Source organism: Bombus flavifrons, chromosome 6 (genome assembly GCF_040668555.2).
Source record: "Bombus flavifrons isolate JBK064 chromosome 6, iyBomFlav1_principal, whole genome shotgun sequence".
In the NCBI taxonomy this organism is placed as follows: domain Eukaryota; kingdom Metazoa; phylum Arthropoda; class Insecta; order Hymenoptera; family Apidae; genus Bombus; species Bombus flavifrons.
The window spans coordinates 3,847,789-3,863,115 of NC_138447.1; the positions used below are offsets into that span (position 1 = coordinate 3,847,789).

The 15,327-nt window shown below is 29.2% G+C and overlaps 2 protein-coding genes and 1 long non-coding RNA gene across 7 annotated transcripts in view; 2 read left to right on the top strand and 1 right to left on the bottom strand.

The window, feature by feature from the left end:
• The first annotated feature begins 164 nt into the window (after positions 1-164).
• Positions 165-3,963, top strand: LOC138181249 (tectonic-1). The gene is made up of 8 exons (XM_069115961.1): positions 165-575; positions 652-912; positions 989-1,161; positions 1,252-1,605; positions 1,696-1,929; positions 2,007-2,166; positions 2,259-2,455; positions 2,537-3,963. The coding sequence occupies exons 1-8, from the start codon at positions 488-490 to the stop codon at positions 3,620-3,622; spliced, it is 2,553 nt and encodes an 850-aa protein (XP_068972062.1). The 5' UTR covers positions 165-487; the 3' UTR covers positions 3,623-3,963.
• A 5,880-nt stretch (positions 3,964-9,843) lies between these two features.
• The window catches only part of RhoGEF2 (Rho guanine nucleotide exchange factor 2), a 29,665-nt gene continuing 24,181 nt past the window's right edge, over positions 9,844-15,327 (top strand). For 4 of the 5 annotated variants that reach the window (XM_069115667.1, XM_069115669.1, XM_069115668.1 and 1 more), the window contains exons 1-3: positions 9,844-10,015; positions 11,166-11,215; positions 11,438-11,495. In XM_069115667.1, coding sequence (XP_068971768.1) covers positions 9,844-10,015; positions 11,166-11,215; positions 11,438-11,495 — 280 coding nt within the window. Of the gene's footprint in view, positions 10,016-11,165; positions 11,216-11,437; positions 11,496-14,608; positions 14,750-15,327 lie in introns of those variants that run through there. The other variant, XM_069115670.1, reaches the window with a different exon arrangement.
• On the bottom strand, positions 9,865-14,905 carry LOC138181107 (uncharacterized). Its single transcript, XR_011173442.1, has 3 exons — positions 14,843-14,905; positions 14,465-14,765; positions 9,865-10,003 (listed from the first exon to the last, which is right to left on the bottom strand). It is a non-coding gene; the product is annotated as an uncharacterized LOC138181107 (long non-coding RNA).

The window sequence follows — 15,327 nt, forward strand, 5'->3', positions numbered from 1 at the left end:
TACATTTAACATTATAGGATGTTACAGCATGTATAACATTGAAAAAAATAAAATTGAAAATTTTATAATGCACTATATAATTAAAACTTGACAAGAGGGCGTACTTATATGATGCACCGCACACCGCACCCTGAATGTGTCAACAAATGTATCATAATACATTTGTAATTCAAAGATTGAATGATCATTGATTTATTTTCAGTTGTTTGAAATAAGATATTGTATGTATAATAGTATCACATATATTTCTTTAATTTGTTATTTAAACTAGTATTTTCAACTTCTTATTCGTAATCCTTATGTTCTGGAGATAAAGAAAAGAATGTATTGATCAGAAATACGATAACGAACAATGATTACATACTAACAAAACTTTTGTTACAAAATATGTGTACTACATCATACAAGCGTGGTATGTTTAAAGCCACATATGACACCAATTTATTAATTCATTACAATATGTAATAAAATGAAATGATCTTATGGAATGGCTGAATTGCATATAATTGGTCGAATTTCGTCCGCAAAAGATTTCACACAAACACGACTTTTATGCAAGTGGAGTTTTCACGCCGGTAATGGAATCATTATCATATAAAACGTTTATTATTATTTATTATCATATACTTGATAATTTTATTTTTTTCATAGGTAGTGGATGGAAAATTTTAGATGGTTGTGAAGAGGGACAAACTCAAGAAAGTTGTGATCTATATACAAATAAGCCAGTTTGGGACCATCCCATAGATGTACACTATACAACACAAACTCTTCAAAATTCACCAAAACTTTTGTTACAAATATTTCATAGAGATACACACGGAAGAGTATTATTTGGGTCATATGGTGTTTGTAATATCCCTTTATCTCCTGGATTGCATTCAATAAAGTGTCATACGTGGAAACCAATTGGTAGGTTGAATGCTTTTTAATGAAATTTTATTAACACTTTGTTATATTTCTTGTTTATTTTATTCCTGATATATAGGTAATTGGAAAGATAGACTAAGAGATAAGTTTTTGGGGATAACTTTACAATTGAAATCACCAAGTGTTTTAGTTAATTCCTTGGATAGATTTGAGTTACTTACAGAAAGTATGGGTACAGTTAAAATTGAATTGCATATAATTGCACGAAATTTTGAAAAATATGGATGTCATGTATGAATGTACATTATTTCAATATATCGTATAGTTAAAGAACATGGAATAGGAATTTATTTGTCAATAAATATATCCTAAATTATAAAGCATATAGAAACAAAAGTCAACATGTTTACAACAAAATTTATGTTAATGGTTTTATACCTTATATTAAATGAATCAATATATGCAAAGAAACTTGAAGAAATATTTACATGTATAAATGAAACAGAATGTGATGAACTAATAGAAAAGGACATTTTAGAAGAAACTTCAACTACTGCTGAAAATATTTATAACACAACTAATAACATTATCAGTAGTTCTATGTATCCAACGCAAAGTCCAAAAATTCAAACAATACCAATAACAGAGATGCCTCGTAAAATACAGTTCAATAATGAATTCAGAAACCAAAGTGTATATAAAATGCATTCTGATATATGCGAATGTGATTTAACAGTAAATTTTTGTTTCTTAATACCTTATACAATTTTGGATTAAACACGTAATTTTTTTAAGTTAATTTAAAATTTTTTGTTTATATAATAGATATCATCTTGTGATATTAATTGCTGTTGTGACAAAGATTGTAACAGCTTCCATTTTACTGTGTTTTCGTACTGTGAAAGTCATCAACCAGAATTATTTGATAAACGTTATTGTTATAATAGAAATTTTATACAACGAAATAATACTCCATTTATACTTGAAAAATTGGCAAACAATCTCTTTTGTATTTTATATGATAATCTTCCACCTACTTATGATATTAACAATAAATTGGTAAGATTAGTATGTGCACATGTCAAATTATATTTTACTATAAAATTATAATTTTTATTTTACTTTATTTTATATAGGATATAAAAACCGAAAAAGATTTGAGGAAAGCAATAAATTCAAATAGACCGACGTGGAAATGGGAAGACCAATTACATGTACCTGGATATATTACTTTTAGTCATTATCAAGATGATGGTGTTATATGGATAGTATATAATAATTATATTCAACCTTTTGGTATATACTATATATAACGTTATTTTTATTAGTATATTAAAATCTTATTAAATTAATATTTCTTTATCAATATCTCTGTTTTATAAATTTAGAAATACTACAATCTGGATTTACTCCATTGTGTTCTTTTAAGAAAACTTTAAAATATCTTCATGGTTGGAAAGATCAGTGTTTGCAAACTGAATTAATTAACACAAATAAGTTTTTATTTCCTATGGCATTTAATAATTTTACAGTTATAGTATCTCCTCATTTATTAAATGAAACATATATTCAAGTATTGGATCAGGTATATAAAAGATAGTAACTATCTTTAAAAAGTTATATATCCAATAAAAAAGTTAATAACATTTAAATTTATAATTTCCAGGTTTGCCCCCAAAATGTATGTTTATCTTTAACTAGTTATTATTGTAAACGTTATTGGAAAACTTGTAGCAATAATACTGTATTAGGATCATGTTCCAATGGAAAGTGTTATAACATTGTAACAGGTGTAAAGTACTTGGTTGTTCACAATGGCTCTATGGGAATTAATAATGTTGACGTATATTTTAACATAGGTAATGTTTCTCGACATTTTTATCAACAATTTGAAGTAACTTATGAATGGGCAGAATTGGATAAAGAGAAAAGCTTCTTTCTGAGTGGTAATCCTGGTTATATTATTGGAAGACCGTTAATTATTGGCACCTTAAAAATAAATAAGACTAATAAGGTGGAAACTAGATACATCAATTTTAATAAAACTAGTAGTTTTTTGACATTACCTATAGCTACAAAAGGTGGCGAATGTAATAAAATCGACAGGTATACTGTTACCTTTGGAGAAGATATTAAGCTAAAGTGCTCTGTATTTATACACACTAATAATTTTAATACAATGTCTTGTATAAAGTTACAAAATCTTACTATGCATTTTTTAATGAAAGATTCTCTATTTAATGTTACACAAACAGACCAGTACAATATTTATGTTGCAAAGACAGGCAATTTTTCCAGCAATGATATCACTGATTGGACACAAATTTTACTGGATAGGATACCACAAAATGTTACAGTAGCACAGGTTGTTAATGGTCGTTTATATTGTTCAGGACTAATAACATCTGTACATTTAAACATTTTATATTCTGCTTTAAAAAAATCCGAAACATTAAATAATTACATTATAGTAGGGATTGGTATTAAATTTTCTGCAGAATTCAATATGTCTTGGTCTAAGTGTTTATATGAAAATTGTTCAGATATACTTAAAACAGACATTGTTAGTTATGTTACATTTCATGATATATCGAAGCCATCAAAGTATTACTTTGCAGGAGGACCTAACTTAGATATTACTTTGCCATATGATTTTTTTTACCCTTTTTTGAGTAGTTCAACCCATATTAAGTCAAGTATCCTTTTAATCAGTATAATATCGATTGTAGCTTTGCACAATTTATCTTATTGATCTTAATCATTAAAGTATATATTTCATTTTTGTACTTAAGCTACATATTTATTTACTATAATATTAAAAGTGTGATTTTGCACAATTTATCTTATTGATTTCGAAATCTCAATGATTACACCAATTTGTTATCAAATGTTATCAATGTATGTTTTATTAAAGTGCATAAGACACATATTACAATTTAAATTATGCACATGGGATAGAATAAAAGTAATTTTACATTTGTAAATAAAAGAAGGAGAAATCGTATAAAACACTAAAACTGTTATTTTATGATACATTTAATTTATTTTACTCATGAAACAATGTGTGTTTAAAATAAATAAATGGAAAGTGCTTTGTAATAGCTCGTTTCTTTCCCCTAGTAATAAAAAATATACATATATTTATATTTTTTAATTTTTAATATTATGTTATCGCTGATGTAATTAAAAAATTTTTTCTGAATCTATTGTTCGTGAATCAAAATCTTTTCTGTTTTGTATTCAAATGTATGACGTCGTTAACTAAGTCCTGCGAATCACTCGTAGATGCCGATAGGCTGTAGCAGTTTATATTTCGCGCCGATTTTGTTCCGTTTTTCGAAAATTAGCCATTTCCGTTTTTCAAAAAGAAAAGTTTTTGAGTTGCATTATCACATGAGACAAAAAGTGGATACATTGTTACAAACGAAGTTATTTGTACGCAAATATACTTCATATATTCCAAGACACAACATCCACGATCACAAAATAGTTTCCTGTGTACTGTAGAATGGAAAAAGTGTAATTTATTATGAATATTTGATGCTTGGTAAAACATTCAAAGCTGCACTTTGCAGTCACCAATTGACGAAAAGAAAATGAAAGAAGAAACGTTTTTCTATTGTTACTGGTGTCAAAGCGGTCAGAAGTAATCTTGCAGCCTGATAATGCTGGATTGCACGTTATTAAAACCACCTTTGAAACTATATCAAAGTCGGGATGAGTTCTTTCTCACTTTGCTTACTCCTCAGTTAGTGTACCTTTGGACAACTACCTGTTTCAATTAATGCAACGATTTGAAAGTGTAGCTCTTCAAAAATGACCATGAAGTGAAGAATTGAATTGATAATTTTTTCACATCCAAGGAATAAGCATTTTTCTATTGTGGAAATAAGAAAAGGTAATAAAAGCTAGAGATCATTATTTCAATTGAGAAAAAATATTTTAACAAATATTTTCCGGTAAGAAATCTGCAAAGTTTAGTCAACGATTTAATAACATTTATCTTTATCTATGTGCATATTATTACAGATACATTATCCAATGATTCAGTAATATTTTAGAATAATATTAAATGATTGGTTAAAAACTGCATCAAACGCATTTCAAAAGAATAATCATAATACGAAAGAAAATTCACTAATGTAACGTTAACCAATGAGAGTCGTCCGTTTAAATCGTTCGCCAATCAAACTTGGTTTGTCTCTTCTCTAAAATCGTGCCACTATAAACTTGGTACGAGCTATATGTCTATGGTACGAGCTCCTGCAGCTGTCGTGTTGCACTATGGGACGTTGGGTTGTGCTTCGCTCCAATACAAGATGGCTGACACTTGTTAGTAGTGTATTTTCGTTTTATCGAATGTGTATTTTATAAAAAAATCAGTGCCTTCGTATTCACGTATGGTGCGTGCATGTTTGTACAACTAGTACAGAAGTGCTCTTTCTTTTTTTACCAAATAGTTCCCTTATCATGTATTATCAAGAGATATCAAAATGTGCCGTGAAAGTGCTAGAGGCAGAATAATTACCCGTCACCAGCCATATTCATATGTGTTCTTTTGTTATGACAATTGTGATATAATTCTTGTGGAATATAGTGCCAAGGTGAAGTGATATCTCGCTTTGTTGCGCTTCTATTCCGTCACTAGTGTTTTGTACAAGATTCGTTCCACTACAAAATAGATTAAATGAAAGGTATGTATGTATTTGCTCTATCTTCGGTACGCCTATTCACGAGATATTCTTGAAACCGTAGTATATTCGTGTATTTTCTCTTTTTTCGATTGTCTTTTTCTATAGCTCCTTGTGCTTACAAAGTATAAGAACCGACTGACCTATTAACCTGTTATATCGATTAACATGATGTCATATATGGTTTCTTAGCTTTTCTTTGACATATTCTTTCAATTTTAGTTGCTGTCATTGTTTTATAATTTCTTAGAATCGTATAATTACCAATTGGCGGCCCTTTAACGATCGCCAATGACTGTTGCGATGTATTATTGAAATAAACCCTCGATTTTTAACATTGCTTTAATATAATTCTTATCCGCGTAATTCTATTGTTTACGATACCTCAACATAAAAAGTCTTACAGTTCAGGGACGAGAATAAGCAAACTAAATATGGCAGTAACATTAGTAATGAAATTTAATCATAGTGCGTTGTTAGAAGAAAAATATTTCGGTTTAATTTGATGTCTTATGGAACTTTGTTTATTTTATCCTCAACATGATTTTTGGCAGGAATAAATATATAGAAAATTTTGGAATCAGCATTTTCTGTTTATTCTACTTAAATTAAATATAATGATCTATATACTAACTTTAATATTGCATTTTATGCAAATGTTTTCACTTTTTGAGGAGTAATATTTCGTTTATAATATATAGACGACATTTAAGAAAGAAATATTTTATATTAAATTTTTATAAGTACCAAAAAAACAACAAAATTTATCACAAATTAAATATTTACTATAATCGTTCGTTACGAAAAAGTGATTTAATAAGTTGGTGATCTTGATAGTAACAATGGTTAACAAGAAAAAAAAGTTGTTCAGAATGTCATTACTGCGTACGATTCGTTCAAAATTCGTCGTAAGAGGATTCGGCTCATGTTTTGCACAAAACATGTGTGTAAATTACCTATATGATATCGAAGTTACTACTAAACCGACCTTACGATAAATTAATGTGATGTATCACCAAGTTTAAATAAAAAATTGAAAATTTTCGATGACTATATTTGCTATTTATAACGAATACTTTTAAGATGTACTACGATATAATATAATTTAATAAGTAATTTATAAGATTTTTATTCCTCGGTTTTTATCTTTCATGGTAATTTTAATTATATGATGATTTTATGGTAATTTCCTATGCAACTATTACAAAAAGTAATTTTCGTTTCTCGCATTACGACAAGTATAACTCATTGTAATTATTTTGAAACATTATTTTTAAAATCTATATAATATTCTATATTATATTCTAAGTTCTTGTTTTATTATCATAGCTTATTATTTATTAACATAATATTTGATTTTTTAAAATTTAAATTATGGTGTATAATATCACATAATTTACGACTAACTCAATTAAATTACGAGTTGTAATAATTGCAGTTACTTTCTTTAATGAGGTATAAAATTATTTACAGATTACCATAAGTTCCATTAGATATTTAGAAGAATTTGTGGGCAAAAGAATAAAATCGCGTTGAAATATTCTCGTCCTTAATTTAAACTAGGCATCGAGTGCATTAACTACTTTGAACACTATGTTATATTACGGTATATCACTTATAAAGAATTAATTATCATTTAATTTTCAGTAATGTTATACCGTTTCATACTTAGGCATTTATAGAAAACCTTTTTTCTTTTTAGTGGGATGTGCTTTAAACATTTTTTTATTATCTTACATAATGATCGATATCGTGGAACAAAAACAAAAAATAAAAAGCTTTTTTCTGAAAATGTAACGAGAAAATTCACGAAATTAAATATAAAATAATTTTCATGCTAATGAAATCAATTTGCTTACTTTTAGCATGATAATAATATTTGCCGGAGCAATAAAGAAATTATTTGTACAAAAAATCTACTTCGTTAGTAAAGAAGCAATTATTATTCTATTGTTTACGTTCTATTAAACTAGCTTCAGTAGCTATAATAATCGAACTATAAAGGAGCATAATATGAAAATTTATGCTCAACCATCTTATTAATGAGAACTGACAAATCATTAAATTTTCAAAACTGTATTTATGGTACCATTGAGTTATTTGCTTATTAGAAGTTAATTAATTACACGCATTTTTTGTCAAAAGAAACGATACAATTCCCGCGTATATAAACTGAAATGTCGTATACAGTTTTATTTTATTTGTCTTCATTGGACAAATTTCAGTGGGACGTGTTCTTAAAATATTTCAGTCGGATAAGGGTTAAATATGCATCTAGTAGGCCAGTCTTGTGCTATTTTAAGAATAACAAGTATATAATAACATCGAATATGTCCTGATGTGATTATCGATCTTCTATAGGAAAACAATTTTTTATTGAAAAAGAAAAAATGGATAAAGTATTGGATTCTAGAGATTTATCTGTAAGAATACAAACGTAATAAACATTTCGATATAAAAGTTCTCTTTTAAAGAATTACGATGTGCACAAAGCGAATCGTTAACTCTTTCTAATCGTGCTTCACCAATGATTCGATAAGTTTTTATAGTCATAACTATATAATTATCATAGTTATTAGAATCTTCTAGAATTATTATTTATATGGGACAGTTAATAATAAATCTGAATAGATTGTCTTTACTGCTGAAAGTATGAATAAATCTTGTAAAAGTTAAGTACTTCTTAGAAGACACGTCTTCTATATACGATACTTTTATATGTAATAAATATTATGTAGAAATTTAATTCTTTGATTGTTTTTTTTTTAAATAAGATAAACAGAAAAGGTATTTTTTTAATAAGATTTTATTGAGCGCGTTAGTTATTTCTAAAAAGCATCTTATATTACTAAAGAATTAAATAATGATTCATTTTTTCAATTTTACATTGTTCCATTAACAAGATTTCTTAAGAAGTTTCATTACTTTAGGTTTTATTATATGACAATTAATTGAAAATCGTAAAACACATAAATTCGGGATATTGATGGATGACGCAGTAATAATAATAATTAAACAGGGACGTAAAATATATATGATTATAAGCTCGTGAAAGTACACAGCAACGATAGACATAATCCCGTTGATAAGGGGACATGATTATTTATTAGCTTCGTACGCCGTAAATGATCAAATATCCTGCATTCGTTAAGGAGCAATTACTCTTCAAAATATAACAGTTGTTTTAATTCAGATACATACCCTCATTTTAAATCATGATCTGTTAATTAAATCAAAATATTTTGTATTCGACAAATTTAATTGTCACTGTATTTTAGATGATTTTACAGATTTTATTCAATTTGTTTGTAAATCAGTAGAATAAATTTATAGAATTTTATATATTAGATAATTTCCATATTTTATCGATTTTGCATTGAGGTAATGTTGCAAGTGAAAAAGATTACGATCCAATGATTACGTAACTTCCATAGAAAGAATTAAGTTCAAAGAGCAGATTTTCGGACTTAAAAAAATTCTGGTGGAAAGAAAATTTTGTTACATGTTAAATTATTAAACACTGGAAGTTTCCTTATGTTTCCTTTTATTGTTTTCTCCAAAAAATCTTAATTTTCAAATAGTCTACTATCTACAATATTTATTAATCTTATGTGATAGTAAATCTTATTATTTGTTATTTTAATTTCGTCCATCTAATATTTAAGGGTAGAATATTAATTATCACTATAACATATACAACATTCTCTTTATCATTCTTCTAAAGCCAATATCAACATTAATAGTTTTATTCACTTAAAATCCATCTCTGTAATATTACATTTGTCGTGACTTAACATTCTATTTCTGTAATATTACGTATGTAACTGGATTGCATATATATACAATCTCTTATTATTAATACAAAACTATCATTTTTCCAGAAAATCTTCTTTATTACATTTCTATAAACATTTATATAACAAACTAAAAAAAATATTGTCGCATCTTGCTAAAATGAAGTGAACTCTTAAGGGGTTAAAAACACGATAAAACTCGTATTCCTACCTCTGCTGTTTAAAAGGGTCTACGAAATCGATGTTTCCCATCAACTGTATTTTCTCCCTACTTTCCTGCTCTTCGCGCAGAAGCTTTATTTTTCTCGTAGTAATTGTTCGAGTCGCAGAAAGAAAGAGAATAATTGAAAAAAAGCAATAGTTTGTTGAATGACGATTATTCGACTTTCGGAAAGTTGTTAATATTATTTCATTTTGGTTGCAGGTCATAAAGTCGTGCTGCAGCTGGGGCAGAGGTGAGGGGAGGCCAGGCGGAGATCGAAGAAGGGATGAATGGAACGGCGGCGTTGCGACGCAGCGTCGGGGGTGGCGGAGGCGCCGCCGGGGGTGGAACCGTCGAACCAGCACCCGTTGCCACCCTCGTCGTCTACAAGGACGAAGCCGGTTACGGGATGAAAGTCTCCGGTGATAACCCTGTCTATGTTCAATCTGTGAAGGAAGGTGTGTTGTTGGAGTTTTAACATTCGCATATAGTCAGTTTTTCGTTTTTAAAAAAGAACAGTTTAGAAATATGTTTGTACATTGGATAATAATAATCATGACAGAATCGATTTCGCTGGTGGCTTTAACAAAAGGGTTTAGGGATATGATATTACATATGTTGATCGAAATAGATGGTGGAAATTATACTGGCAGAATATATTGAGTATTTTTAGTGAATATTTTAAATAATGATGTGCAAGATATGAACCAGTGGAGCTATTATTATAATATACTGAATTTATATTATTTATTATATTTTGTTTAGAAAATTTTAATAAATTATGCAAGTTTAATTTGGTTTAAATATTAGAGCGAATTTAGTGTCCTTAATTTTGTTATTATGTTTCAGGTATTTTGTTGAATCTTATAATTTACATATTCAATGTATATGTTACTGTTTTTGGTAACACATTATGTATTTCTTAACGCATTTTGTATACATTAATAACTAAACTGTTTAAAAAAGTAGTCGTTCTTATTGTTCAGAACAACGTATTATCATCTTCTTTTAATTACATTTAATTTATTAATTGTATTTATTTAATTGTAACAGTAAGTTCACACAATACTGATGTTACAAGTTAGAGTGTATTAATAATACAAGTGCTACTACTACTTAGTATGATACTAATTGTCCTGAGTAATATAAAGTGATGACATTTCATCGAGTTATATTCAGATACTTAACACATTTACCACTAAAATTAATTTATTTAATTAATGGGATGTAAAACAATTTAGGCTACGTTTAAACCAACATTGTAATGTATGTTTTCACGATAAAAATGTTATCTTTTAAGAAATACTATCAATTTATTTACAAATAACATAATATACAATCTGTGCCAATTTTTATATAAAGAATTTTTTTTCAATGCACAAAATTTATAATGGTTCACATACAAAATTATTTTTGCATCATGTCTGTATTTGTATTAGAAAATTATTCAATCTTTATTCCAAATATTGTCTGCACATTTTAAAAAATGATAAAAGTTAAGGTGTAATTTTGGTTAAGGAAATGGTTATTAAGTTGTTCGCAAATTTTTCTAATACTTAAATGTCTCGATAAAGAAAAGAGTTAAAAGCAAACAATGATATATTGTAGGCGGTGCAGCCGCGAGAGCTGGCCTTCACGCGGGCGACAAAATCATCAAGGTGAGCCTATTTCGAATTTACGTTATCGCAAAGTAACACTAACTAAGATATTTCCAGTGAAATTATCGAGCGAATGTAAATTATGAATCAAAATATTTATTTTTGAAAATTTAAACGATCAATAAACGCGCACCATGTGTGAATTTAAATTACTTGCGTCTATAAAATGTGTATTTGCTGCGATATATTTTCACTATTTATAACCATGATTGGTATTTCCAGGTTAACGGCGTGAATGTAATGCAGTCCACGCATACGGATGTTGTACAGCTCATAAAGTGTAAGTTTACATACTTTCTTTCTTTTCTACGACCTCTTTTTTGTTCTTTCTCTTTTATTTCCAAGACGTGGGTACGTTATTTGGCAGCGAAACGGAATAAATGTTTCTTTGTGAAGAGGCCGACATATTATAGAATCGGACACTATCTAAATGTTAAAACGTTTCAAAGTACTTTTCATTATCAATAGCGGAAAGTATTAATTTCGTTATAGAGAGATTATAGAAAGATCTCGGTTTTGTACCAAATGATATTCATTATCTTTTATTGTTTAATATAATCAAAATTTGATCGCTTAATATTTTATTAATAACAATATTATTTCCTATTCTAGTTTTCCTTTATGTACTCACGAATACAAAGAGGAAGAACATTTTTTCTCCATGATAGGATTTTCCCGTCGATTGAGCATTTTTACGTAGTCAGTCTAGTAAACTTGTAATATAAACACACATGGGGTAGTTCATACTTTCTAAGGTATTCTTATGTGTCGTTGATCATCACAAGGGGTGCGTATAATTCAATCTAGCTTAGTATAGGCCAGGCCATTGACCTGTATTTTATAAAAGTAGATAAAGTACTTAGGTATTATGTTTTAAAAGAATTATCTTCAAAGTAACAAAGATAGAAGAGTAAAATGGTTAATTATTTTTAAATAATAAAAGCATCTTGTATTTAGAATATTAATTAGATATTAAAAGAAAGAAATGTAAATTGAATAGATCGTTGTATATCTAATAGAACTACAATTGATATCTTATTGATATAAATGATTCTCTGAACAAGATTAAACTGCAATTTAATTTTATTGAATTACATTACGATTCATTTATTCTAGCTCTCACAAAACTCTGTTCAATTAAGCGAAATCGAGTAAAAGTAGAGTCAAACCTCATATTGCTTTTCAATGTTTTTTGTTTTTCCATACTCAAACTGGTGCTTGATCAAAACCTGTCGGGGTATATTCTATGCCTGCAAAGCTTTTATCGAAATTGATCCGTAAAGCTCATCGATTTGAGCGGGCAATGCAATTTAATTTGAAGCTGTATAACAGACATTGCGTAAAAAAAGAAGGAAGTGCGGAGGCTTGCGAAAGGAAGTTCATTCTACGTGTAGTTAGGATAATCAACGTTTGAGTATGCGAAACTCCATCGAGCAATCTGTCTCCGTCTTTTCTATAAATTAAAGCAAGTATCTAGAGAGATATGTCAAGTGCAGTGACGCATGACCAACGTTTATATATTACAAAAAATCGAAAAAAAGAATTAAGTTTGTTTGTTGTATTTGAGAAAAGAGACATTTATAAAGATCACGAATGATTGTCGGTGATTTTATCTTGGATATACCGACGTCAACGAAGCTTCTGTGGCGACGTTTCCAGTGATGTAAGCATGCGAGTTTATAGCGGTGACGGTTGGTTCATAGAGTCTATCTTCCTCCTCCTAACAATTCAGGTACAACACAATGACTATAAACGTGTCTTTTCCATCGTAGTTTTAACTGTGCTGTAATTCCACAAAATTCTATTACGTTTCAGGCATAACGCGTGAACAAAATGAAACGAGAGTTGTTTCAGGTTGCGTTATCCCCTCTTATTTTATCACGTTGCGATTAGTTCCTTGAGATACTGAAGTAAAATAAATTTCTTTGTGTAGAAAGCAAATAGTTTTCCTTTTATGTCGTGTTCATTTGTATATTTGTATTCACTCTGTAATCATTATTGCTAGCTAATAATTCAAAAGTAAAATAAATAATTAGAGAGTTGTAAAAGTGTTTGTAACATGTAAAAGATTTCGAAACCGGATGCAATATGTCGCGTAATCTAACACTTTTTGAATGTGAGATGGTGTTGTGTATCCAAATCTAATAACTTTCCAAAGTACGCTAACTGTCCTACTTAATCATTTCATAAGGCAGCAACTCTTACACGTATTCAGATTTCGCTAGACTCATGAATATTTAAAATCGATCCAATACAAACATTTTTTAACAAATACAATAAAAATCTCATCTGCATACCAAGTCATAACAGTATATCAAAATTGGCGAAGTTTTTCCGTGTAATAAACGCACTTCTAAAGATGTATCGGTAAAATAATTTGGATTTGGAAATTAGAAAACTTGCAGATGTTCAGCGTGAGAATTACCGAGAACAAACAGGGTATAGACTAGTATGAGTATTTTAACGGGAATTAACCGTGTTAGAACGTTTTACTGGTTGAAGTAACTTTTGTCTTGTGAAAATAAATAAAGATAGTTTTATGAGGAATGACGTTCATGTGTAGAATACGAGAAGATCCTTAACTGACCGTTAAATCACTGCCATTTACAGCTGAGTCAATCTTTCCTTCGGGATTTTCCAAATCATTATGCTAATTTGTATGGCGTTTCAAATACTCAATCATACAAAAAAATGGAAAGAAAAGTCATCTTAATTTTACCAGATATAAAGTTTATATAAAATTTCAGGAAAATTCTAATCTTTTAAGAAGAAAATCCAATCCTGTATCATAAACTTTTTTTTATTTTATAAATTAAAGTTCTTAGGTTAAGAAATTTAATTATTAGGTGTAAAAGGAAATTATGTACTTCCTTATCGTAAACAAAACGTATCTTTATTCATAAAAATTGAAATGTTTTCTATAAAAAATTGTCTAGAAAAATAATTGAAACTAAAAATAACTACAGCAATTACCTTGTAATAAAAGACAAAAAGTAAACTTTGCTGAAAAACAAAACACACACGTAGGAGATTTCCATCGTTACGATAGGAAAACATCCGTAGATCTATTTCCTAGTAATTTCCAGTTATCCAGATTTTTACGTTGCAAAAACGAATTATAGTATTAAAGTGGGTTTACCGAGGTGTTATAGCATATAGTCAAATGACGAGATCTGGTCATATATCGAGGATTAGTCGTATACGCGCGTGTAAACATAAGAATCTCGTCATTCATATTAATACACGTACCTGGGGCCAAGTTTCTCGGTACGAATGTCTTTACTGCTCCACGTATCGCCTCGGTCATCGCCAATCGTTTTACGCAGTTTTGCAGACGACACGGCTCTCGATGCGCGTGATATCTCTCCGTGAAACTGTACATCCTCGAATCGCTGATACCAAAATTTCATTGAAAGATCGATTTACCGGTTCGAACGTGTTTGTTCTCGTCGACGTTGTGTATCTATATGAAGACGCGAACCACGTATGACCTCAGGCAAGCTTGGAAGAAAGCTCGTGCGAAAGCGTACTCTGGTATTTTCAGCTTCTTCTGAAACGTTTACGTTCATGTTCGCAATTATGTAATTTTACCGTTAGGACACGGATTATTGTTCTTTGGAATTTTACTTATTTCTCGTACGATCATTTGTGATTCCTTCGTATCAGAGAAACACGAAATTGCATCCGTTACAAACTGTGTGAAGTTGCAGGTTCCTCGAGTAATATATATATTCTCTGAATCCATAAAAATGCAAATATTTGGCAAGTTGTGCATATTTTCGGAGTGCTTGTTTAGGCAACAACTTTGAGGAAGAGATACCACGATACACTCGCGTTTTCGAAATCCAAGCTGTCGTTGCGGATTTGTATATCGGATTTGAGATTTTGATGTCGGTTTTGTTAATTCATTTTCTGATACGGATATGCATTTCCAGAATTAGAAAAATATAATGACGTCATACGTCTCAGCTGAGCGTAGGAATGAGTCATTGACGGCGTAAGCAGAGACTAGATTTGTAGTTAGTTCTATATAAACATTTTATTCATGATAAATGTATTCTGTTTACATTTTTATTCACTATTACGATTTTTTTTTGTCTGATAAGAGATCT

What these genes read in the sequence shown, in the direction of transcription:
- LOC138181249 (XM_069115961.1), top strand. Translation starts at nt 488, where the DNA reads ATGGCTGAATTGCATATAATTGGTCGAATTTCGTCCGCAAAAGATTTC. An exon ending in TTGAAAAATATGGATGTCAT is followed by an intron (nt 1,162 to 1,251) that starts GTATGAATGTAC and finishes TAAATTATAAAG; the next exon opens with CATATAGAAACAAAAGTCAA. An exon ending in ATGATATTAACAATAAATTG is followed by an intron (nt 1,930 to 2,006) that starts GTAAGATTAGTA and finishes TATTTTATATAG; the next exon opens with GATATAAAAACCGAAAAAGA.